Source organism: Chiloscyllium plagiosum, unplaced genomic scaffold (assembly GCF_037043375.1).
Source record: "Chiloscyllium plagiosum isolate Xiang-an unplaced genomic scaffold, Cpla_swu_hap1 HiC_scaffold_38, whole genome shotgun sequence".
NCBI classification, from domain to species: domain Eukaryota; kingdom Metazoa; phylum Chordata; class Chondrichthyes; order Orectolobiformes; family Hemiscylliidae; genus Chiloscyllium; species Chiloscyllium plagiosum.
Genome location: NW_028270176.1, coordinates 49,801,885 through 49,825,915, shown reverse-complemented (window position 1 = coordinate 49,825,915; position 24,031 = coordinate 49,801,885). Strand labels below are relative to the sequence as shown.

The 24,031-nt window shown below is 40.1% G+C and overlaps 1 long non-coding RNA gene and 1 gene segment (V, D, J or C); both read left to right on the top strand.

Annotated features, from left to right (window-relative positions):
* Window positions 1-24,031, top strand: part of LOC148139494 (uncharacterized) — a 1,679,690-nt gene that overhangs the window by 295,806 nt on the left and 1,359,853 nt on the right. The gene's annotated exons all lie outside the window — the stretch shown is intronic.
* On the top strand, window positions 1,344-7,735 carry LOC148139502 (Ig heavy chain C region-like). The segment is given in 4 exon segments: window positions 1,344-1,480; window positions 4,575-4,886; window positions 6,832-7,140; window positions 7,591-7,735. Coding segments are annotated over 4 exon segments (747 nt in total).

The window sequence follows — 24,031 nt, the reverse complement described above, 5'->3', positions numbered from 1 at the left end:
TCCAGCCAATTGGCATGAGTTCAGCCATGACAGCCATCCTCCCCGTCCCAGTGCTCAGCTCCTGCCTGTGCTGCTGCTGCAGTGACCTTCCTCCCAGAGAGAACATTCTGCCTTGCATTGATAAGTGAGGAAGGCTCACTGGACCTGATTTCCAAGTATGGGGACGGCAAACACGAGGGGACACAACTTTATAGTGAGGGGAGATAGGTATAAGACAGATGTCAGAGGTAGTTTCTTTACTCATTGAGTAATAAGGGTATGGAATGCTTTGCCTGTAACGGTAGTAGATTCGCCAAGTTTAAGTACATTTAAGTCGTCATTGGACAAACATATGGACGTACATGGGATAGTGTAGGTGGGATGGGCTTCAGATTAGTATGACAGGGCAGCGTAACATCGAGGGCCGAAGGGCCTGTACTGCGCTGTAATATTCTATGTTCTGTGATTCACTCTGATTTCTCTCCGGGAGTACTGCCATCTGTTGGATATTCCCAGCAGAACGGTACCTTGTGGGGCAGCACGCTGGTTCCGTGGTTAGCGCTGCTGCCTCACAGTGCTAGGGACTCGGGTTCCATTCCAGCCTCGGGTGACTGTCTGTGTGGAGTTGGCACTTTCTCCCCATGTCTGTGTGCGTTTCCCCCCACAGTCCAAAGATGTGCAAGGTGGGGGAATTGCAAATGTTGTGTTCAGTGATTGGGAGTTTAGGTGCATTAGTCAGGGTTAACTGTAGCATAATAGGGTAGGAGAATGGGTCTGGATGCGTTACTTTTCAGAGGGTGGGTGTGGACCTGTTGGGACAAATGGCCTGTTTGCACACACTGTAGAATTTCGATGAATCTGCATTTCCTTGGTTTGTATTTTGTGAAACCTCACTGCTCTTCACAGCAATCCAATGAAAGTTTCCGTTGGTGAGATCTTCAAACAGTTACTGGGGTGGCATCAGGATGTCCTTCTTCGTAAATTATATGGCAATGGTCAAGGTCGAGGGCATGTTTCTAAAGAGGGAACCAATGATCATGATCAGCAACTGTTAGGAATCAGAAATAAACCCCAGTTATGCTGTAGACTTCAGCGGGAGCATATTGGCAAACGTTTACAGCTGAGGATACATTTGAGTAACTAATAAGGTCAAATTAACAGAAACTAACATGCTCAGTTGGTCATTCTATTGTAGAGACACCATCTCCCCCCACGCTTTATGGCCTGGTCTCCTCCTGTCAGGAGCACAACACCAGTTCTGCAATCTGTGGTTGTTTGGCGATGGACTATTCCCCTGACGTCACCAAGGTAACCTTGAAGAAAGGAGGGGAGCTGATCACGACTGGATTGAAGACTTACCCATCAGTGAGAAACAAGAAGGGAACCTACACCTTGAGCAGCCAGTTAACCCTGCCCGGGTCAGCGGCACATTGCCCCAGCAAAATCTACTGTGAGGTTCAACACAGCGGGTCACACAAGAGCAAAGAAATGCCATGTCCAGGTACGTGTTGTGGGAGCTGAGATAAACAGAGCATCTGGGATTAATATGAATAAGGCATTATTTATAACCGTTCTCACAGAATCACCTTGTACAGCACAGGAAAAAAAGGCCCTTTGATCCATCCAGTTCATGCCTATCAATAACAGCCACCTAACTGTTCCAGTCTCATGTGCCAGCACATGATCCATTGCCTTGCGTGACTTGCCCTTGCAAGGATGCATCTCAATACTTCATACTTATTATGAGGGGCTCAGTCTCTACATGACTTATAGGTGCTTATTTCCAGGCTAACACCACCCTCTGTTTGATTTTGCTTTCCCCTGAGATCCACTTGGAAGCCTCAGGCCTTACCTTCACCCTGTGCCCCTGAGGCATTGATCTGTCCATTAAGGGGAAAGGTTTCATCCAGTTTACCCTGTCCAAGCCTAAAATAATTCTAGACATCATGATAATCTTCTCCCTAATTCTCCTCTGCTCCAAGGAAAGCCCCTGTCTATCTAATCTAGTTTCATAACTAAAACCCTCCAACCCAGGCAAGATCCTGACAAATCTCATCAATACTGCCTTCAGTGTAATCACATTCCTTTGATAACATGCACACAACGCTTCAGTGTGGCCTAACCAGTGTTCTATTAAGTTCCAGTATCATCTCCCTACTCTTCATTGTCAATGTCTAGGCTAATAGAAGCAAATATCCTCCCACTTTCTTAGCCGCTTTATCCAGACGACACAGTACTATAGGGGATCGGTGGGTACATGCACCAAAGATCCTCAGTCCTTTCCAGGGTTCCACCATTCAAAACATCATACCTCACAGATTCTTCTGCCGAATTACATCACCTTACATTTATCTGGAATAATTTCCATTTGCAACTTCTCTTCACACACAATCCTCCTGCAATCTCAAGCCAATAAGCTCATGAATTACCAACATAACAGTTTTCATTTCATCTGTGAATTCACTGGTTAATCCTCCTAAATTTGAGTCTCAATCATTGGTATGTAAGAGAAATAGCACGGAAATCAACATTAATCCCTACAGAACACCAGGAGACATAGATTTCCAGTCACGCAGACTCCCGATGACTATTATCCCCTGCTCCCATCACTCAGCCATTTCTAGATCCAATCTGTCAAATTAACTCGGATCCCATTGGCTCTGATTATTGCTATCATCTGGACATCGAGTTATCTCTCTGAAAACTACTATCAAATTGTTACACATGACTTCCTCTCAATAAAACCATGCTGAAAATTGTTGATTTATCTTCCAAATGAAGACTAATGTCACTTCTCAATAGTTTCCTTACCTCTGAGGCTAGCTTGACAGATCAATGTTTTCATTGTTTATCCCTTCCTTCGTCCTGCATAACAGTGCAAAGTTGGATAATCTACACTCACTTGGCACAACTGCTGTGTCCAGACAGGAATTCGAAATTATTGTCAGCAACCCAACTATTGCATCCTTTGCAACGCTCAACAGCTTGGTATACTTTTTATCTGCCCTAGAAATATAACCACTTTTCATTCAGCAAGACAACACAGAACATCACGTCATGTGTCCTAATTTCTGAAAGTACATCACAACACCCCTCCATGATATCGGACCCCACACTGTCCCTCTAACTAGTGAACACTGACACAACACATTCGTTTTGACCACAACCTAATCCTCCGGCTCCACTCCAATAATAACACTTAATGGGCATTACTGTATCCCGAATAATTCTTTTATTATGAATGAGCCTGTAACTTTTAAAAATTTTTCCTTTATTTTGACTGCTATTATTTTCTCATGGTCCCTTTTGCTCTTCCAATTCCTTTGACTTTCAAACTCCCCCTTGCACGTTCTGTACTCCATATTAGTTTCTATTGTTTTGAGATTTCAGTATAGACCGGAAGCCTTCCTTGTTTCTCTTTATCTCCCCCTCCATGCCCTTTGGTGTCCAGAGCCCACTGCATTCTTGGTACCACGCAGTGGCTTCCTGGGAAATGTCCTCCCTGTGATTTTCCTATCTCTTTCTTAAATGTGTCACACTGCTCTAACTCAGATTTACCAATAAGTGTCAGCTTCCAGTCCACTCTGGTCAAGTCATTACCTGACCTTACTAAAACTGTCCTTCCCCTTTTCAGAACTTTGGGCCAATTTCTATTCCTTTGCAGTACAATCTGAAATCCAACTGATTTACGATCACTGTCTGCAAAGTGCTCCACCATTGATGTTTTACCCAAACGGTCGACTTCATTCCCTAAAGTTAAGTTTAGGTTCACCCCTCTCTTGCAAGGTCTGGATTAAAATTCTCTGTATTAAACAAATACATTGTTCAAATATTCTCCTGGGGGCATTTTCAGAATTATGTTCCCTCTAAATTTTTGACAAAATGAATATCCAAGCCTATGCTGAGGAAGTGAAAAACCTCTTTTCTCATTCCCCTATTTAATTTACATGTCTCTGAAATTTGCCCATGTATTTGCACTTGGTATTTTGGACCAACAGTAAGGTCTATCGTGCTCTCCCAGTAGTTATGTTTGCTGTGTTTTGGTTTTGAAGTACTGTCCATTTGCCTTTGTTCAAGGAGGTATCCATGATTTCATTTCTCTTTACAGCCTAAAATACTCTTGTCAGAATTGCAACAGAAACAACACTCTGTTCCGCACACCCCTGCCCCCATCATTTTCTATCTTTCCCTGTCTCGCCTGAAGGCACTAAATCCTGGAATATTGAATAGCCACTCCTGCCCGGCTCTCAATATGTCTCCGTGATAGCAACGGCATCATATCTTCATTTATGCCAGTAATTCGTCTGCCTTGTTCATCAGACTCTGTCATTAAAACGAATACCATCCAACGTTGCTATCTCCCTTCTGGTGTTACCAGCCTATAGTTTCTCTGCCTCCTTGACTCCCTTGCTGTGTCCTCTAAGTTTAGCCTTTCACATTGTCCTGCTGGGCTTTCTGTGTGGATCCCAGCTTCTCCAGCACTCTGCACAATTATGATTCTTGTATCCATTAACCATAAGAAACCTTGATATATGAGAACTGATTGTATTTGTTATGAAATTCATCGGATAATGTATGCGATGTGTTTCCTAAAGGTACAGATCCTCTCCAACCAACCCTTCTCCTAACTGTGAGCTCCAGTGAAGACATCGCAAGCAGCAAGTTTGCAACCGTCGTCTGTTCAATCATCGAGTTCCGTCCGAAGTCAATCTCCGTGAGTTGGTTGAAAAATGGCCGACCCTTGGATTCTGGCTTCTTCAAGTCTCCCGTGTGTGAGGCGAACGGGAACTTCTCGGTGACAAGTCGGCTGATGGTCCCTTATGGTGAATGGTTCAACAGTGCGGTCTATACCTGCCAGGTCATTCATGGAGAGAACACTCAAAGTAAAAACATCACCGCACTCCAGGGTAAGAGACACAGACTGAGAGAGCTACAAATCAATCTGAACTCTGATGTGAATCAAACACACGAATTTATCAGGCATAGTAAACAGCACGGTACAGCTTCTCGTTTCCCAACATGCCACGTATCTCATTTCAGTTTGAGTGTTACATTAGCATTGCTCATAATTCAACATTTTGGCAAGTCAGAAAAGCATGTTTCCTCTCTGTTGAAGACAGATATATAGACAGTGAGCTTTGTTAAATAGTTTGTTGCCTGACCATGCTGGGAGAGGCATTCAGAGTGCTGAATGCTTGCCTGGTAGCTGCTTCAAGGATACGTTTGGGGTGGAGGGGGATATTGGAGAGATATATGATTGAAACATAGAAAATACTGAGAGACTGAGGTCGAGTGAATGTGGAATAGATGCTTTGACTGGTAGGCGAGACTAGGACCCAAGGGCACAGTCTCAGGGTCAAAGGGGCACCGTTTAGAACTGAGATGGGGAGGGTTTCTTCAGCCAGAGGGTGATGAGTCTGTGGAACATGTTGCTGCAGAGGGCTATGGGGGCCAGGCCATTGTGTGTACTCAAGCCAGAGATAGATCGGCTCTTGTTTAGTACAGGGAGAAGGCAGGAGAATGGCTTTAGCCTGAAATGTCGATTTTCCTGCTCGTCGGATGCTGCCTGACCTGCTGTGCTTTTCCAGCATCATTCTGATCTAAACTCTGGATTGGCCTAACAGCCTTATTCTGATCCTCTATCAAATTGACGTGGTTAACATATGCAGTGACCCTTACTTGAAAATAAATCAAAATGCGTTCAATGCTTCATTCCCTGCTCAGGAATGACCTGTTGGTTGGACATTGTACGACATCGATTTTTATCTGGTACTCAGCTCTTTAACTTCATTTATGGGATCAGACCACAGACCAAGTGGCTATCACATTTGATGAACGGGGATAAATGTGATCTCACTGAGCTTCTTTGAGATGCTCTCTGTAATTAGTGGATGAGGCAGGAGAATAAATTCTGGTGGGAATGCTACAATAGGGATGAATGAACTAGGAACTCGAGACAGGCTGATTTAGCCTGTTTGGGGTGGCGATGTTTACACAGTGAGTAGTGGATGTCTATAAAATTAGTGACATTTCCATCGCGTTTGTAGATTAATTTAAGACGCTTTTGTTTGTGTTTTTTTTTCTCTCCTGTTCTATGAAGAATTTAAAAAATGCAGCTTGGTAAATAAAGTGAAAGTACAGACCAGTTCTGAACTAACTGAATGGAGGGAAAGACTTAAGGAGATAGGTGTCTTTCTCGATATCCAATGCTGTACTCAATGTCTTGTTTTCAGATCTATTCCAAACACAGCCCACGAGGAACAATGACATAAATTAGAGAATGACATCACACCAATAACGCAAAGTATTTTTAATCATGTTAAATATAATGAACAGAATTTCCATGGCTGTTCACCGGTCCTGTAACACTTTAGAACTCTGCAAAGAGAATAATTATTATTTATTATAATTTGTCCAAAATTTGGGATGTGATTTGGCAGTCAGTGTGACCAGCAGCACTTGCACCTAAAGGTTATGAACATGGAAATGAACTCATTATTTCAGATTACTCTTGTCACAAGTATCAATAGATGGTCTTAAGTGAGAGACAAACTCTGAAAGAAAGGTCATTCCATGGGTTACATGATGGTATCTTCGATGATTTTACTTTTTTCACGGTTTCACTTGTTACAAAGCCAGTGGTCTTTCGGAATAATTACACAGGGTATGTTATAAGTAATCACAAATACTTTCACAGATCAAAATACATCAACAATAGTAAGCATCGTTTCAGCAATAGTTGGAGTTGCCATTTTGAAGGTGGTGTCTTCACCCTGTGAAGGAGTAATCTGAAGATTGGCTGTTTGTATCAGAAATGGGCATTTTTCATTGACTTTGATTTTTGTTTCATAGAAGATACCGAGTGTCACCCTAACACCGTTAAAATCCTCCCACCGCCAGTAGAACAAGTCTTACTGGAGGCGACGGTAACGTTAACCTGCGTTGTGTCCAATCTTCCTTCTGGAGTCAATGTGACCTGGAAACAAGAAAAGAAGCCTCTGAAATCAGAGATTGCTGAGCAGCCTGGACAGAATCCCGACAGCGTGATCAGCAAATTAGACATTTCTACTGAAGCCTGGCTGAGTGGCGTTACTTTTGAATGTGTGGTGTACCATCAGAATCTACCGACTCCGCTGAGAGACTCCATCCACAAGGAGAAAGGTGAGCGGTAAGATTAAAGCACAAAGGAGCCCATGTGTAATCCAGATCCAGTTACATCAATGGAAGGCTTTGATTGAAATGAACAAACACCTTTGGGAGCATTAATGATGCATCTGATGGCAGGATAGCTAAGTACCTGATTAAGAAAAAGACTGACCAAAGAATATTGTATTCTGATTAAGTCAGATAAGGTGGGAAGAAGCCTGGGTTGTGATGTCACCATCAGCAATGACAAATGGACAGAATGTCCTCGTTGTGGGCTGGAAACATGGAGGCGACTTTTAAACTAAACTCTTTACTTCTTTTACTGAACATCATGGATACCATTCTGCTCCTTTAGAAAATGAAAGTGAATAAATCCCAAATTAAAATATTTTAATATTTAGTGAAATTGCGATGTTGATTCTGGATTTTTATAGTTGATTAATATTTATCTCAAATATTCTGCAGTGATTAATCCGCTGGAGCCATCAGTGTCGGTCCTCCTGCCACCAACAGAAGAAATCTCCGCTCAGAGGTTTCTCTCCCTCACCTGTTTAGTGAGAGGTTTCTCCCCCCGATAGATCTTCGTCAAGTGGACAAACAATGACAAGCCGGTGAATCCCAGTAACTACAAGAACACCGAGGTGATGGCGGAGAGTGACAACATCTCCTTCTTCATCTACAGCCTGTTATCCATTACAGCGGAGGAGTGGGCCAGCGGTGCTTCTTACTCCTGTGTGGTGGGACATGAAGCGATTCCATTGAAGATCATCAACAGAACAGTCGATAAATCCAGCGGTAAACCGAGTTTTGTAAACATTTCACTTGCACTGATGGACACTGTTAATTCATGTCAATAAAAATCTCAGTTACATTTAATAATTCAACAAAAGTAATAAAGTTTTATTTTCCTCCAGTTGTGAGTTAAATACTGAATTAGTCGTTTCTCACTCTGACTTACATTGCATATGTGTAGTTAAAGTGGATTATTATCAGGTCTAGGACAAGTGTCTTGTGCAGTTAATGTTCCCTGCTCAGATACACCCTGGGTCAGAGACAGAGTAAAGCTCACTCATTGCAGGATTCCGCCAAGTACCTTATCCATCCAAAATCCCTCTGTGATGAAATCTAACAATGTCCATTTTATGTCAAGAGTAGAGCACGAGTTTTGAACTTGGTGTTCTTGATTCCCCCAATTGGGCATTCTTACAAAATTCACGTCAGTTTTAAACTGCCACATTGTGCCAATTGGAAATGTAAATTTAAGAGAACTTTAAAATTAGTTTTGATTGGAACATACCAATCGTAAAGAGTGCAGAGCAGTTTGAATGTAACCTTTGTTTCTGGGGAACTGCCAGAGATCTTGCACCAATGCATGAGTTGACAGAATGTATCTTCACTTTCACACCAAAGAGAATCGACAGATAAGCTATTGTGGAGAAAAGGGAAGAGGGGAACGATGAATGGTCTGTCCTCTTGCTCCCTGCGCAGAGTTTTCATGGTAGATGTCCTCTGTAATGTAACCCAGTTACTAACAGGAACAGTCAGCTTCTTGCTTGCTGTCTAAGATTTAAAATTTCCATGCAAAATAATACCTTTGAAGCATGTTAACAAATGATTAACATTGATTCCCATAATCCAAAACTGGTGTTTGCATTGTCCCGGTTTGAATTCCATTGTTTTGTCTCAGTTTCCTGGAGCACATGGGATCAATTCTTTATTCGAACACCTGATATTATTTTGTTTCACATACAGAACACAAGTAGACATTTTCTGATAAACATATTCAGAAATGTTATCTCTGGGACAGTGGGGATTTGAACTCAGGCCTTTTGTCTCAGAAACAGAAATTCTATCACTGCAACAGAAGAGTCGCTCATAAAACGCTTATTTCTCCACGATGATGGAAAATGTTTCCTACAACACCAAGGTCAGATCTAATTGTGGGCAATCCATTAAAATTAGAACAATAAAATTAGAATAATAAAAATTACAGTCTGGTATAAGAGCAGAAACGCACACAGATACAGAGATGCTCACAAATGACACACGTGAAGACACATATACAGGCTCTCACCTAAAGACACATATTTTTGTGCACACTCAAATGTGCATATAGATAGGACGTCACACACGTATACTTGCACAGAGCTACACATGCAAATGGTACTTGAACACTCACCTAAGCTCCTACAAAAACTCACATACACCAAAAGAAAAGCATTTGCACAACTGAGCAGGGGTACTCACACATAACCATGAGAAACGTAGACACACGGTAACACACAAATGGACACGAATACATATACATTCATACAGCACAATGCGAACAGACATAACACACACATAAACACACAGATACAAAATCCGAAAAATGTCCTCCCACATGTTGACTCACACAGGCACATAAGTGCACAGAGATAAACATTAATATCATTATTTTCCCATTTTCATAATCACAAACATACGATGACAGAGGCAGCTTAGTTATTTATTTTTAAACCACATTGATCAGCACGGTCACACATACACACAAATTTAGAGTCTCACATGCAGACAAGTGCATAAATTAACAAACAGTGGGGCATATTAAACAAGGATAATGGACACAACCATCAGCAAGCATCCACACACAATAACACAAACAAGCTTATTAGGATATAGTTTAGGAAAGATTGCCACACAAGCAGACATCATCACATAAATATAATCATCCATCAAAACGTGACGTTGCATGCTAACATTTGTTAAGCACAAACATGAAAATAATCTAGTTCAGGTAGGATGTGAAATAGACACATAAACACACATTTTAGATAGCACTAATAAAAAGTGAACACTCACAAAGACATTACAAGATAAACATAGGCAGCAACAAAGTGGCATATTTGCATGATGATGCTTACACAATGTGAAAAGGCCAAAATTTACATACACAAAGATGAGCACACGAATAGGTTTGTTCATGCACAGACTCCAACATGGGCAAGAGTGAACTAAGAAACACTCATAACCACATGCACAAACATTAAAGAAAAACCATAAACACCAAGCAGTAGATCAAATAAATTAAGGGACACATGCACAAAAATGTATTCCTAAATATTCAGATCCTACAACAAAAATATGAAGCAATGCTTTGATTGTGATGTAACTTATTCGTGATTTGCCAAGCAAATTGGTCACCAATACATAAAGATGAGAATCACATTTGAACTTTTAGTCAGTGATGGCCACAATTTTCAATTAAACTGTCACAGCCTATATTTAAAATATAATGATATAATTAAAATAATCATTTGTTATAAGCATTCGCCAAATAATAATATCCTTCAATAAATAAAGAAATAAACTAATTTAAAATGTTCTGACATGGACAATGAAGAAAGAACATGTGCAGTTAGTATTTGTAATTTCTTGCTGAGAATCAATTATGCACTAATAGATACAGATAAGAGAGTCACATTTGAGAAATACCTGACTCTTTTATGAAGATGTAACGTCCCTATTTACATGACTTGGGTGCAGATAGATCGATCTGGATCAATAAACAATCTAAATGCGATCTCTCGGCTTTATATTCATAGATTCAATAGATCGCACCTGGATTGAAGACTATGAGGATGATAACAGCAACATCTGGACAACTGCTTCCACATTCATCACCTTGTTCTTCCTGAGTATTTTCTATAGCCCTGCCGTCACTCTAGTGAAGGTGAGAATAATCACATCTTTCTCACGCCAAGCAGCCCAATATGTTTTGTGAAATCTCTAAGTGTGCCATTGAATAAAAATTAAATCTGAATGCCCCCGATCATAAACAAATGAGTCATTGCTTTATCTCTCTTTTCCAGGTTAAGTGAATGAGTTGTGGACCCCTTTGATTTTCCTGATCTGCTTATCAAGGCCTCTGACTTCCCAATCTACAGTCTGTCCTGTTGCTGACTCTAACAGTGAGATGACTTCAGTTTATCAGCGTATAACTGAGACAATTATTGATGGATTTTCCTTTTTACTATGATATCTTTGAGATGGTTGTGGTTGGAAGAATGTGGAGCTTCCCAGTTGTTTGAAGCCCATTTGTTTTGTTTTAATTTGTTCCTGACTCAGAATGGTTGCCTACCCTTTCTGATGAGCCGTTGTATTCCCTTTCTTGTGATTGTAACTGATGGACAGAAAATTCCCACCTGACAGCTCATGTGTTCTTGTCTCAATGTGGCATCCAGCCATTATATTCACTTCTGTTAGCTTTTACATCAACTTTTTGGATAAAAATGCTTTCTGAAATGGTTAATAAATTTGAATGAATATGCACTAACCTTGAGTTTGCTTAATTCTTTCTTCTAGGCCAGTCAGTAATAATACATTTTCCCACATTCTACTCCTTTCCCAGCCAAATAACTCACTTGTTCTGTTTGGTTGTGTTTTATCCAGTCATTTAGTTTAATGCTGCGCTACCATGCAGCCCACTAATGTAAATGCACCTTTCACACGATGTGTCTGATGGAACACTCCAGAGGCAGAATGATTAGAGAACATTTCCTCTTATGCACCAAGGATCACGACCTCGGGTCACCTAATGATACAAATTAGGAGCTTTGCTCCACCAGAAGCTGAAAAAAGGCAGACAACGGAGTTTGAATGTTTACTCTACACCGTCTAAACTAAAAGTACTCCCAATTTCAGTACAGCCTGGGTCCCTAATGCATAACTCGCCACCTAAAGCGCCCAACGAAACATTCATCAGCCAAAAATGTCAACGTTCAGTCAGGTATTCAGACACAACACGTGCACAATCCAAGAGCGGATTCTCAGAACTGGAGTTTTTCTCACACATAAATCTCATGGAGTACAATTCCTGGGATCTACTTGACACACCACACCTGTCAAATCCCAGGGAATGAGACTGAGATCTATCTGAGACAAGGATATTACTGAACAGCAACCCTCAAAAATAATAAATTAGAGGTCGATGTTGATCGGGTAAGGCAGAGCTCATGAGTACTTGAAATATTCAGCCATGGGGATCTATATGACGCAAGATGGAATTGAGAACCAATCCCAGCAACTGTTCACAGAGTCAGGAAACTATCAGCAGAGGAGAACAGTCCCAATTTCTCAGAGTTGGTGAGGTGTATCATCCCGGGAATAGTGTTGTGAATCAGTCACGCACCCAATCTCATAATTTCGCATTTTTTTTCAAAAACGTGGCACCTGAAACTAGATGCAACATTCCAGGTGAGACAAGAGACTGTTTTATTTCAGTTTAACATAATTGCTTTGTGTTTGTTCTCTACAGCGTTATTGATGAAGTTGGGATTATTTGCTCTTATGTCCATGTATCATTCCCTGATTTGTGCACATACACACGGGGGATCCTCTGCTCCTGCACCGCTTTGGCTTCACACCCTTACTGTTGTTAGTTTCCCCTGAGTTCATCACTGAACAAAGAAGCACGTCACACCTCCCTGAGACTGAGCTCTATCTGACACACCGATATTAATGAATAACAATCCTCAAAAATGATAAATCACAGATTGATTTCGATCAGGGAAGCCAGAGATCAGAAGTTCTGGAAACCCTGCTGCTTTCCATGTCCTTTCCCACAATCCCTCTGTCAAACTTTGAAGCTCTTTGCTGTTCCTCCGATATCCTAACATTTTATTTTAAATTGCTATTAATATTTTTCTGTAATTTTGCATTATAGACCAAAGCACAGGTTGAACCAACAAGGACTCCAAACACTGAACTCTGAGAACGTACACAATAAGGCAACCTACATTCTGAAACGGCAAATACCCGTTAACAAATGGTTAACAAGTACAAAACAGTGGGTGGGATTAACTTGAACTCATCAAAATAAAAGGAAAGTACTCTGGAGGTCCAGCGGTGTAGGCAAGACCTGGGCAGACAGAATGGAGTTCGTTTTTTAAAATTCTTGTTTATTTCCAGAATTTTCCTTCCACACAATGTAACCTTTTATTTCCCATCACCCATGTCACCCATAGTATCTTTATTTTCAGTTACTAACCATCACCTGTAAATTGAATAATTTATGTTCAAAGCCCTTCCCGTCATCAAAGGTACGGCAGAAGTAGGAAGAGCTAGAAGGAGATTGGAGTCAACTTTTCTTGTGGTGAAACATTACTGCTGTTCTAAAACAAGGGATTTCTGAGGGATGGTCTAGTGAAGCTATGTGGATGGAACTCAGAAATAAGAAAAGCATGATTACTTTGATGCGATTGTAATAGTCCCCCCAGTAGTCAGAGTGAAATTGAGTAGCAAATATGTCGAAAGATCTTATTTATACGTAAGAATAATAGGATTGTAATAATAGCAAATTTTACCCTTCCAAACATAAAGTGGGACAGCCATCGTCTTAAGAGCTTGGATGGTGAGGAATTTGGTAAGTGCTAAAGTCAATTTTCTTCATTAATATGCAGGGCAAGTGACTGAATGGTTAGTAGTGAAGCTTTTTGGGGCCGGGGTCATAATTCGATTAGTTGTAAAATATTTATGGAAAGGATTGGCATTATATTTCAGTTAACGTTCTTAATTGGACGAGGGAAAATTTTGATAGTATGAGACAAAGACTTTCATGGGTTGATTGGAGTAAACTGCTAAAGGGACGGCCGGCAAGAGTGAAGCTTTCAGAAGTGAGATAACAAGAATTTGGAGGTGTGATGTTCCTGTTAGTGTGAAGGTAAGGCTGGTAAGAGGAGGGAACACTGGAAGAATAAAGGTATTGAGGCTCTGGTTCAGATTAAGAATGAATCGTATATTAGATATAGATATATGAGATCAACTGAATCTCGAAGAGTACAAGAGATGCAGAGACATTCTAAAGAGGAAAATGAGGAGGGCAAGAAAGGAAAATGAGATAACCTTGGGAGATAATGTTAAAGATAATCCAAAGAGATTTGACTAGTACATTAAGAGCAAAGTGGTAGATCATAGAGTCATTGAGATGTACAACTTGGAAACAGATCTTTCAGTCTCACTTGCCCATGCTGACCAGATATCCTAAACTAATCTAGTCCTATATGCCAGTACTTGGCCCATATCCCTCTAAATCCTTCCTATTCGTATACACACTCAGATGCCTTTTAAATGTTGAAATTGCACCAGCCTCCACCGCTTCCTCTGGCAGTTCATTGCATACACACCATCCTCTGCATGAAAAAGTTACTCCTTAGGTACTTTCAACTTTATCCCCTCTCACTCTAAACCTGTACTCACGATTATAGGTTTCGACGAGACTCCACCCACCCCAGGGAAAAGACCTTGTCTATTCACCGTATCCATGCCTCTGATGATTTTATAAACCTTTATAAAGTCACTCCTCGCCTCCAAAGCTCCAGGGAAATCAGCCCAAGCTTATTCAGCCTCTCCCTATATAACTCTACATGGTTGTGAATATGTATAAGCCTAGAGGGATGGCTTCATAAATCATGTTGCATTTTATATAAATGTTTTTTTTATTATCATTTGGTTTAAAATGGAGACTGGGTGCCTTTGCAATTTCATACCAGAAGCACAGAAAGACCTGGGGAAATAAACTGCAACCAAAAAATGGACAAAAAGTTATTGCACCACGGATAATCTCACCATATCATTCGTGTAAAAAATAATCCCTGTTTTGACCTTGAAGTTAATAGAGTCTATTAATTAGTCCTGTGTGTGTAATAATTTTCATCTATCTGTCATTCTTCATTTAGTTATTATAGTTACTGTGTGGATTACTGCACCTCTCTAAAAATTCAAAACAAAATAAAGTAAAACTGCAAATTAAATATTGTATCTAATTACACCAAAAAAAATTAGCAATTCAAAGACACCAAATTGGAAAGGAATGTTGAAATGTAGCCAATTCTGAGGAGTACAAGAAGTTGCAAGAGATCATTAATTAATTTACGGTATGTTCAAATAATTAGCAAATGAAGATCCACACAGATAAACGTAAGGTGTGACATCTTGGTAGGAATAATGTGTAGGTCACTTATTCAAAGATGCACATCTCAGTGAGGGAGACAAACAAAAGGATTTCAGACAATTACATCAGTCACTAACAATTTCACCACAGGTTCCAAAGGCCATAAAAATGCAAACAAAGCTCTAAGCTTCATCTCTAAAGGGATAGATTTGAAAGTAGGGTCCCTATAAAAATTTGGTTGACTATAATTAAGAGTATTGCCTGCAATTCGAGTTGACATATTATAGAATGTATGAGAGAGAGAGTGAAGAGAAGATTTATAAGAATGCTACACAAGTTTCTGGCTGTGTATATCAAGGAAGAATTGTTGTGCTGTTCACTTCTCAGTTGTAAAGAAGGCTGACAGTTCTAAAATTATGAAAGGTTTTGAAAAGAGAAGGCACAGAGAAAACATTTCACTACGGGGTAGAACATAACTAGAGGCTGTCAATATAAGACAGTACCTCAAGAAATCCAAAAGGGAATTCAGAAGAAACCTCTTCACTGAAAGAATGATGAGAATGGGGAATATGTGACAAGACGGAATAGTTGAAATCAATAGTTTAGATGTATTTCAAGGAAACTAGGCGAGCACTTGGAAGGGATGGGAATAGAGAATTACAATGGGCGATTTAGATGAGGAAAGATGTGAAACACCTTGAGTGGAACATAAGCGCTGGCATGAACTGTTTGTGCCAAATGGTCTGTTTTTCCTCTGTAATCCTATGTAGAAAATCACCATTGTATGAAACAAAAAGTGTATTAAGAACATCGAGAAGAATTATAAAGTTTCTCACAAAAAAGTCTCAAGTATTCAGCACTGAATGTAAATGATTTTATCACATGGCCACACTTCACTATTTGCTTGATAGCACTGAAACAGCAGTAATCACAGTACTCTTACTAGGAGTAGGAGTAACCATTGTCCATGCACCAATTGGGGGATCTTAATGACTTATTAATGGTCTCAGTAGGACCTGCCAACCTAGTCCTGGGAATGTTGTGAACACTCTCGCCCTCACGGCTTCTTTCACTCACTTACTCTGATTTCCAGTTCCCGTAATGATCGCCACCATGGACAGGAGACTGTTCCAGTATGCAGATGGGATACCATGTTATGAGCCATAAGGTACTTCATTAGGAGGGACATCCTGCATGCGTGTCTCTAGGATGCAGGAGGAGGTCTCCCACACAATGGATGACCCACCTACTGCTAACAAACTGCCAGCATTGGCGGGAACAGACTCTACATTGACCACCTGAGTGGTCATCCTTTCCCTAATTTGGGATCAATAAAATACTACGGAGGTGGAAATATGAGAGCCACTGAAACTCCTTCCTCCCCTTATTATTATCTACCTAATGACCTTTCAGCCTGTCCCAAGAGGGCTGATAGAACGCAGTCACATTCCAATACTCATGAACATGAAGAGCTGGAAAACTGCTCAAACCTGATAAAGCTTAACACAAACAGTCTTGTCCTGAGTGTTAAATCCTAAAGTGTAACTTGAGATGAGTTCAATAAAAATGGCAGAAGTACCGAAACAACCACTTCCATCCATCAGAAACAAATTTCTATGAATGGGAACGGGTGGTCCGCTATTTGGAATGGAGCAGTGCATTTGAAAAGTTAATGTGGAGCAGCAATGTTATATGATGGATGTGTGCACAGTTTGAAGCTGTTTGCTGATTCAGTTTTGCTAAAGGTTTGGCAGATACATTCCAATTAGAATCAATTAAATCTGCCAAAGTGAACATTAAATACTCACATTTATAAGGTGCTTTAACAGAGAACATAGAAAAGTACAGCACAGTACAGGCCCTTTGGCCCACGATGGTGTGCCGAGGTTTAATTCTAATGTAAAATATAATAACAACCTACACACCCCTCAACTCACTGCTAAACATGTGCATGCCCAGCAGTCGCTTCAAAGTCCCTAATGACTCTGCTTCCACCACCACCACTGGCAATGCATTCCATGCATTCACAACTCTCTACGTAAAGAACCTACCCCTGACGTCTCCTCTATACCTTTCTACTAATATCTTAAAAATATGACCCCTTGTACCAGTCAATCCTGCCCTGGGGAAAAGTATCTAGCTATTTACTTTATCTATTCCTCTCATTATCTTGTATACTTCAATCAGGTCTCCTCTTTTCCTCCTTCTCTCCAGAGAGAAACGTCTGAGCTGATTCAACCTTTCTTCATAAGACAAGCCCTCCAGTCCAGGCAGCATTCTGGTAAACCTTCTTTGAATGCTCTCCAAAGCCTCTACATCTTTCTTATAGTAGGGCGACCAGAATTGGACACAATATTCCAAGTGTGGTCTCACCAGGGACTTGTAGAGCTGTCGCAAAACCTCGCAGCTCTCGAATTCGATTAACCTGTTAATGAAAGCCAAAACACCAAATGATTTCTTAACAACCCGATCCATTTGGTTGGTAACTTTGAGGGATCTATGTACTGCACACCCAGATCCCTCTGTTCCTCCACACTGCCAAGATTACTGTCTTTAACCCTATATTTATTCGAGTCCGACCTTCCAAACTAGAAAAGGATGCACCAAATGCCAAACAGGGGAAGTTTATTGGCATGTATCGGAAGAGTTAGGACCAATACCAAAAACATGAAACCGGCTTTTAAGCAAGTTTTCAAAGAGAGAATGAGTACTAGAGGGCATCTGAGGATGTTTATCAGTAAATTACAGCTAATTAAGAGGGCTTGGCCATACCCATGGACAAAAAGATATAAAGCAATCAGAGAACCAAAGAACTGAGTGTGTATATAAGGGGTACAAGAGACAGCGTGGATCAAGGCTTTGAAGAATTTAGAGATAGACGTAAGTTTAAACTCAATACATTAGATGATAATGAGCCAGTTAAGATCTCAGTCCTTTCTCTATAAGCACAACTTTAAGTTTACCAGTCTTGTCCAGGCCAGCAGTAAATGGGATTTTCATTTACACTGTGCACATCTCCTGATTTCACAAGATATCTTAGTTTTGTAAATGCAATAGAATGCATTTTGCACCATTTCAGCAATTCATTAAGTAGAAATTGACCAAAGTAAACAACTTTCCAAAGCTGTCTTTCAACAGCCAGACTGATACAATATTCAAAGAGGATCTTTATGAACAAAGTGGGCTTGTCAGGGGGTTAAATCATTTCAGATTCGAAAACTAGATTCCATTTTAATCATATCAGCTGGATGTTGGATACACCATTAACAAAAGTTTCCCAAATTCAAACGATTTTTGCAAATACAGAAATATTTTGACATAAACGGAAACAACATTTTATACTGAACAAGAAAAGAGTTCTGATGCTTTGGAAAGTGCACAATGATTGATCGAGATGTTCCCAATGGAAAAATGGACTGGTCAGATTGTGATGGACAGTTGACAACTGAACTTTGTTATGTTTTCAATTGGCAGGTTGCCTAAGTGGTCAAGGTATTGTCATGCCAAATGAGGCAGAGAATGGCCATCACCAATTTAGTCGAATCACAACAAGCATTGGCAGTTAACTGCCAACCATCACTTGTTCCACTTTCCATACCTTTACCAATCAGCACTCATTACCCAGACAGATTAAATGCTTTCTCCCTTTCCATTGGAATTCTTGAGAGTGTCCTGATAAGTACAGTATTAAAGACTTAAATAAAAAAAAACTTTATTTTCATAAATACTCAAATTTCCATGTTGTACCAGCTGGCAGAGGTGAAACTTAACTATAATGTATCAGGCCTACAATCAACTGGTAAAGTTCGGCACTGGTCTCAGAGGAAAACCAGCAACAATGTCCTTGTGGAGACATTACTTTGCCTTTGATCCTATACAACAACAATTTAAATGCCATTGAGGAACAGAAATAAATAGAAACAAACCACACGCACATACACACAGCACACTATTATTTAAAGTAATAGAGAGAAATTCTGCACTAACAGAAATCCTAATTGTCATTCTGAATACTGAATGTGGCACCAAAAGCACCTTTGGTTTGAAAGTCTAGCCCATATTGGTTTGCAGCAGTTGAAGAATTAGCCATTCTATTATGAACCCCGGTTAGTTCCGACACCAGTATGTGACCATAGATTCAGATCGTTTTTAAAGGCAGATATCAATATGAAGTTGCACAGTGGCAGGAGCACGGCTATCCTATGGACAGCACTCAAGCGATCTCACACCCATTGGCCCTTTAATAAAGAAATGGGGCAAACCTCAGAGATAGGGAAATGTAAATAAAGGAATCACTATCAAGATTTCATCCAATTTGATCGTAACTGATACCTGATCACCAAATTCAGCTGCCACTTGAAAGGATGAAAGAAGCACCATAAGGAGAACTCCAAATTTCACTTGATTCTGTGTCACATTATCGCAAGAGAGCTTTGTAGTTGTCTTCTAGCAGACATCATTTTTATCCACAAACCACAGAGATCAGAACTGAATAATGCAGAACCACATCAAAATTCATCTTGAGAAACTGTGTCAATGGGTCTTTGGGTTTGCAGTGCCTCTGTATTCTGAGTTTCGGCCTCAACCTCTCACTGATCCCTAGTTTTCTTGATAATTTGCAGTTCCAGTCAGTTTCTATTTCATCATTGTCCCAGATTATAGAGATTTCAGTATCAGTGAGTTCACCACTATAGCGCATTGGTTAAATCAACAGTGGCTCCACTGAAAAGGCTTTTAAATCTTGAGGTTCATAGAACAGCACATAGTTATCCATGTTAAAAGATGTAATAACAGTTAACAACATTATATTTGATTGCTATATTTCCCATTACTGACTGCAATGAATCTAACTCATGGGATACAGAAACTCACCAATGTGAATAAAAACCTCTTAAACTTTGGCAAAGCCCGGGCACTTGACTTAAGAGAATAAACATCCATACAATAATGCAACAAAGAAAAGCAGATTGAAGTCAAATGATGCACAGGTTTGATAGAGAGCAAAATCCTCTCTACCCTAGCAGAGTAGAAAAGTTGTGCATTTATATAACATCTTAATGCCACCTCAGAGTATCCTAAACATCTCTTTCCAGATCTCTGAAACAAGTGCAGAACCCCTGGGGCCACTGTCAACTACATACTATCATACCCAGGGAATCATAGACGGAAATATCAGCATGTGCCCATGTAACAGTTTAAAATGTGTTTAATACCTCCGCTCGAGTAACTAACAAAATTGTTTCGAGGCATGAACAGTAAATGAGCCTGTTCCACCATTCAATAAGATCCTGACTGACCCGATATTAACAAGCTTATAAAACATTCCGCTGACAATATTCCACTTTAGCTTTTCTCATTCTATCATTTTAGTATATTCCACTACACATCTATTCTAAACTGAAGAATAATTTTCCTGCTGTTAGTCACTGTTCCACACTGTACTCCTTTCCTCATTCTCGAATTTAAAGAGCGTGCAATGCTTTTTCTCAGCCTATTCTTTAGACAAGATAACATAGATTGCAACAGACTCCACTGTTTGCTTGTACTTGACACAATGAGAACTATTGAGATTTTTCAATACAATCCTTTGGTAAAAAATATAATTTGTTTTAATCCATTAAAACCGGTTCAGTTCGTTTTCTATTTGCATTGAATGGTATTTCAGTTTGATCCAGATGTTAGTATAAAGTGAAATATTACAGCACTGAGCTTTGTCTCATTCTCATTTGGTGGAAGTTGGAAAGGAGTGCTTTCTTACAACAGAGCGTCAAGAGAGTGAAAAATGAACAGCCAAGTTGAGTAATAATACATGCAGGTTCTGACAAAGCCAATTTTCAATCAGAGATGCTCTATACAACAACCGAAGTACTTTTGATCATGTAGTCACATGTCAGAAATGTGATATCTAATTTGTGTACCATGAGAAAAGCAGGAAGGAGATGATGACGAAGATCTTCTGCTCATCAGGATTGAGCGCTAAATATTGGCCGGGACACCAGATATAATCTCACTTTAATTCAAAGTAATAAGGGTCCCATTAGAGTGCAGAGTGGCTTTGGTTTAATGCCTCATACACGTCTGATGTGCAGGATTATCTCAGGATTGCACTGCCGTGGCAGTATCAATTAGTGTATTCTAACCCGGAGGGTAGATCTTGAACCCTCCGACTCAAAGACCAGCATTATACTCAGTGGCACCTGAGCAACACACAATGCTCTGATAATTGGCGTATTATTTACATCCCCAGGGATTAATGAAGCAATTAAGGGCAATTGCATCAATTCTGTATGAGATGCAAAACAGACCTCTGATGATAGAATGATAGTCTCCCTACCCTTGGTCAGTAGGCTTAAGTTCCTAAATTAGATTTAGTAGACTTGGATTCCTGTCCCACCTACTACAGAGGTGTGTCATACATCGCTGAACATTTTAATTTAAAAAAAAGGAAAACCTCTCAACCAATGGGCTGTTGTCATTTGGAAAGTGCAATATGTGTAATTAGGCATCAGCACTTTCCGTCACCTTTGCTGATTCCCTGTGTGTTCTACGGGAGTCAGTAATTCCTGTCAGTGTCCAGCTATCAAAAGTTCTCTAATATCTCTCCTCAGTAGGTCATTCTTCCCTTTTGAATATGGGCAGTGAGCACTCAGTCCTATCTCTTTATTAGCAACAAATGGTTACCTTGCTTCCAGCTTGCTATCAGCAAGAGGTTTACTTGCACTGTCAAAGTGTGGCAATACAGAGAACAACCCTCCCCATACATGACCCAGGCGAAGATCACAAGATGCAGCACAAGCCAGTGTTTATGCCCTGAATTAGATAACCAGGAATGATGTTCTCCACGGCTGGGGAGTCCCGAACCAGGCCTCATTGTCTAAGGAGACTGGCTCGGGCATTTTGGACTGAGATGAGGAAACTTTTCTTCACCCTGACAGTGGTGACTCTTTGGAATTCACTGTCATATAAATTGATTGAGTTCAAAAATAGTTTTTTTCTCGGATTAAAGGGATCAAAGAATGATGGAACAGAGTACAGAGTTGGATAATCAGCCATCATCATTTTGAACAGCAGCACATGCTTAAGGGGCTGAATGGCTTACTGCTCCACCTATTTCTGTGACCATTCTGTGGCTTGAAGAGATGGATTTTGTTCAAAAGCTCATCAAGATGATTGTGAATTAGGCATTCCTCAAATTAGATTGAACAATGAGGAAGTTCTGGAATACTGGGATAAACTGCTGAGTGACTTCCAGATGAAAATCGAAATGACCTGAAAGAGTTGGTATAATCTCATGGAGAGATATGTGGGAATAACCGGGGAATTACTAATCTCACTACACATAATATTGATTGAGGAAATGCTGTTCCAATCAAGCAACATCCTACAAACTTAAACTTTGAAGGTTGGCACAGGTTCAGAAAGAGACTGAACACATGCTGAAGCATAACATGGTCGTACATTGGATCAAACTTACTTTTTGACTGTCACTTTCTTTTCTTGTGAACTTAAATTGTCAACTTCCTCAGAATTTGGACAGAGTTTGGACTCCATGTTTGTTTCTCAGCTTCAATTGAACGTAAGGACAAATTAAGACACTTCAAGCAAGCACTTTCAACTACAAATAAAACGGCAGCTTGATATAGCACTTGGGGCAAATGGGATCGAATGTCATGGGGAGAAAGCATGATTAGGCTATTGAGTTGGACAATCAGCCATGATCGTGATGAATGGCAGAGCAAGCTCGAAAGATTGCATGGTCTCCTCCTGCTCCTATTTTCTACGTTTCTAAACCGGCTTAAATACCCAAAAAAACTGAAGATTCAGAATTATAAGCCGTCATCAGATGCTTTAGGTAAACAGGTTACACATTAGATTTTCTAGTCAGCATATAAAGTTAGTCCATATGATTTCCCAGTATTGTTGCTTGAGGCTGAGATTACAGTTCATTTGAAGCTTTCCCACCACTAAGATGAATCTGGTTTCTGGATTTATCCAGACAATTTTGAACAAAAATATTTTAAATGTTGTGATTCTCCAGTCTCTGATTCCAAGCATCTATTTGGACAGGATTAGGTTGTTGTGGATATTACCGCTGCAGCTTCAATTTTACTTTTCCCTGTATCCTCAGGTGTCTCCAATTCAGTTGTTATCAGCTACCAACACTCAATGACAATCAGCCTTTCGAAATGAAGCAGAAATAGATGGAGATGCTCAAGTGTCACAGAACTCAAAAACATTAACTCTGCTTTCCCGCCACAGATGCTGCCAAACCTGCTGAGATTCTCCAGCAGTTTCATTTATGTTTCAGATTTCCAGCATCTGCAATTTTGATTTATTTTAGCCTTTGTAAAATTCTGTCAAACTTCATCTCATCCAAGTCTCAACTACTTTTTTTCACCATGAACTGGGCATTAACTTCCTCTTCATAATACCAGAGCCAGGCCCCTGCACCTGTGAATTTTAAACAGGGGATTCATGATCATTGGCCCCACTCATTCTTTTGCCGCCCTTTCACTGTTTGTGACGAATGATGACTTATAGATTCCGTTTTAAAGTTAGCTGTCAGTCTCCTTTAATCTTTATTTCCCCACTGAACTGTCTATATTTAGCACGGTTCTCACTGGGGTTAACAATAATCCATATCCCTTGCAACATCATGCAGGGAATTAGAGTATTGTTTTTGCCACCATTTCCTGCTTGTGGAAATGTTAAGCTGTACTGTACAGCTGAAGCTGAACATTGCCCAGATTTGTGCTCAAATGCCCTCTTGGCCCATTGAACTCAGCCCTCCTCCAACTCAGAACGTTTCTGGATTGTTCCTTGTTCATTTTATACACAAGCTAAATTCTTTCGATACAAGTATCAATGCTTCCTTAAATGATCCCAGTCTGATATTTAATGCATTTTATACATATTGTGTGTACACACACAAATTATGACGTTGGCAGTGCAGATTGAAGATATCATTAGGATTCT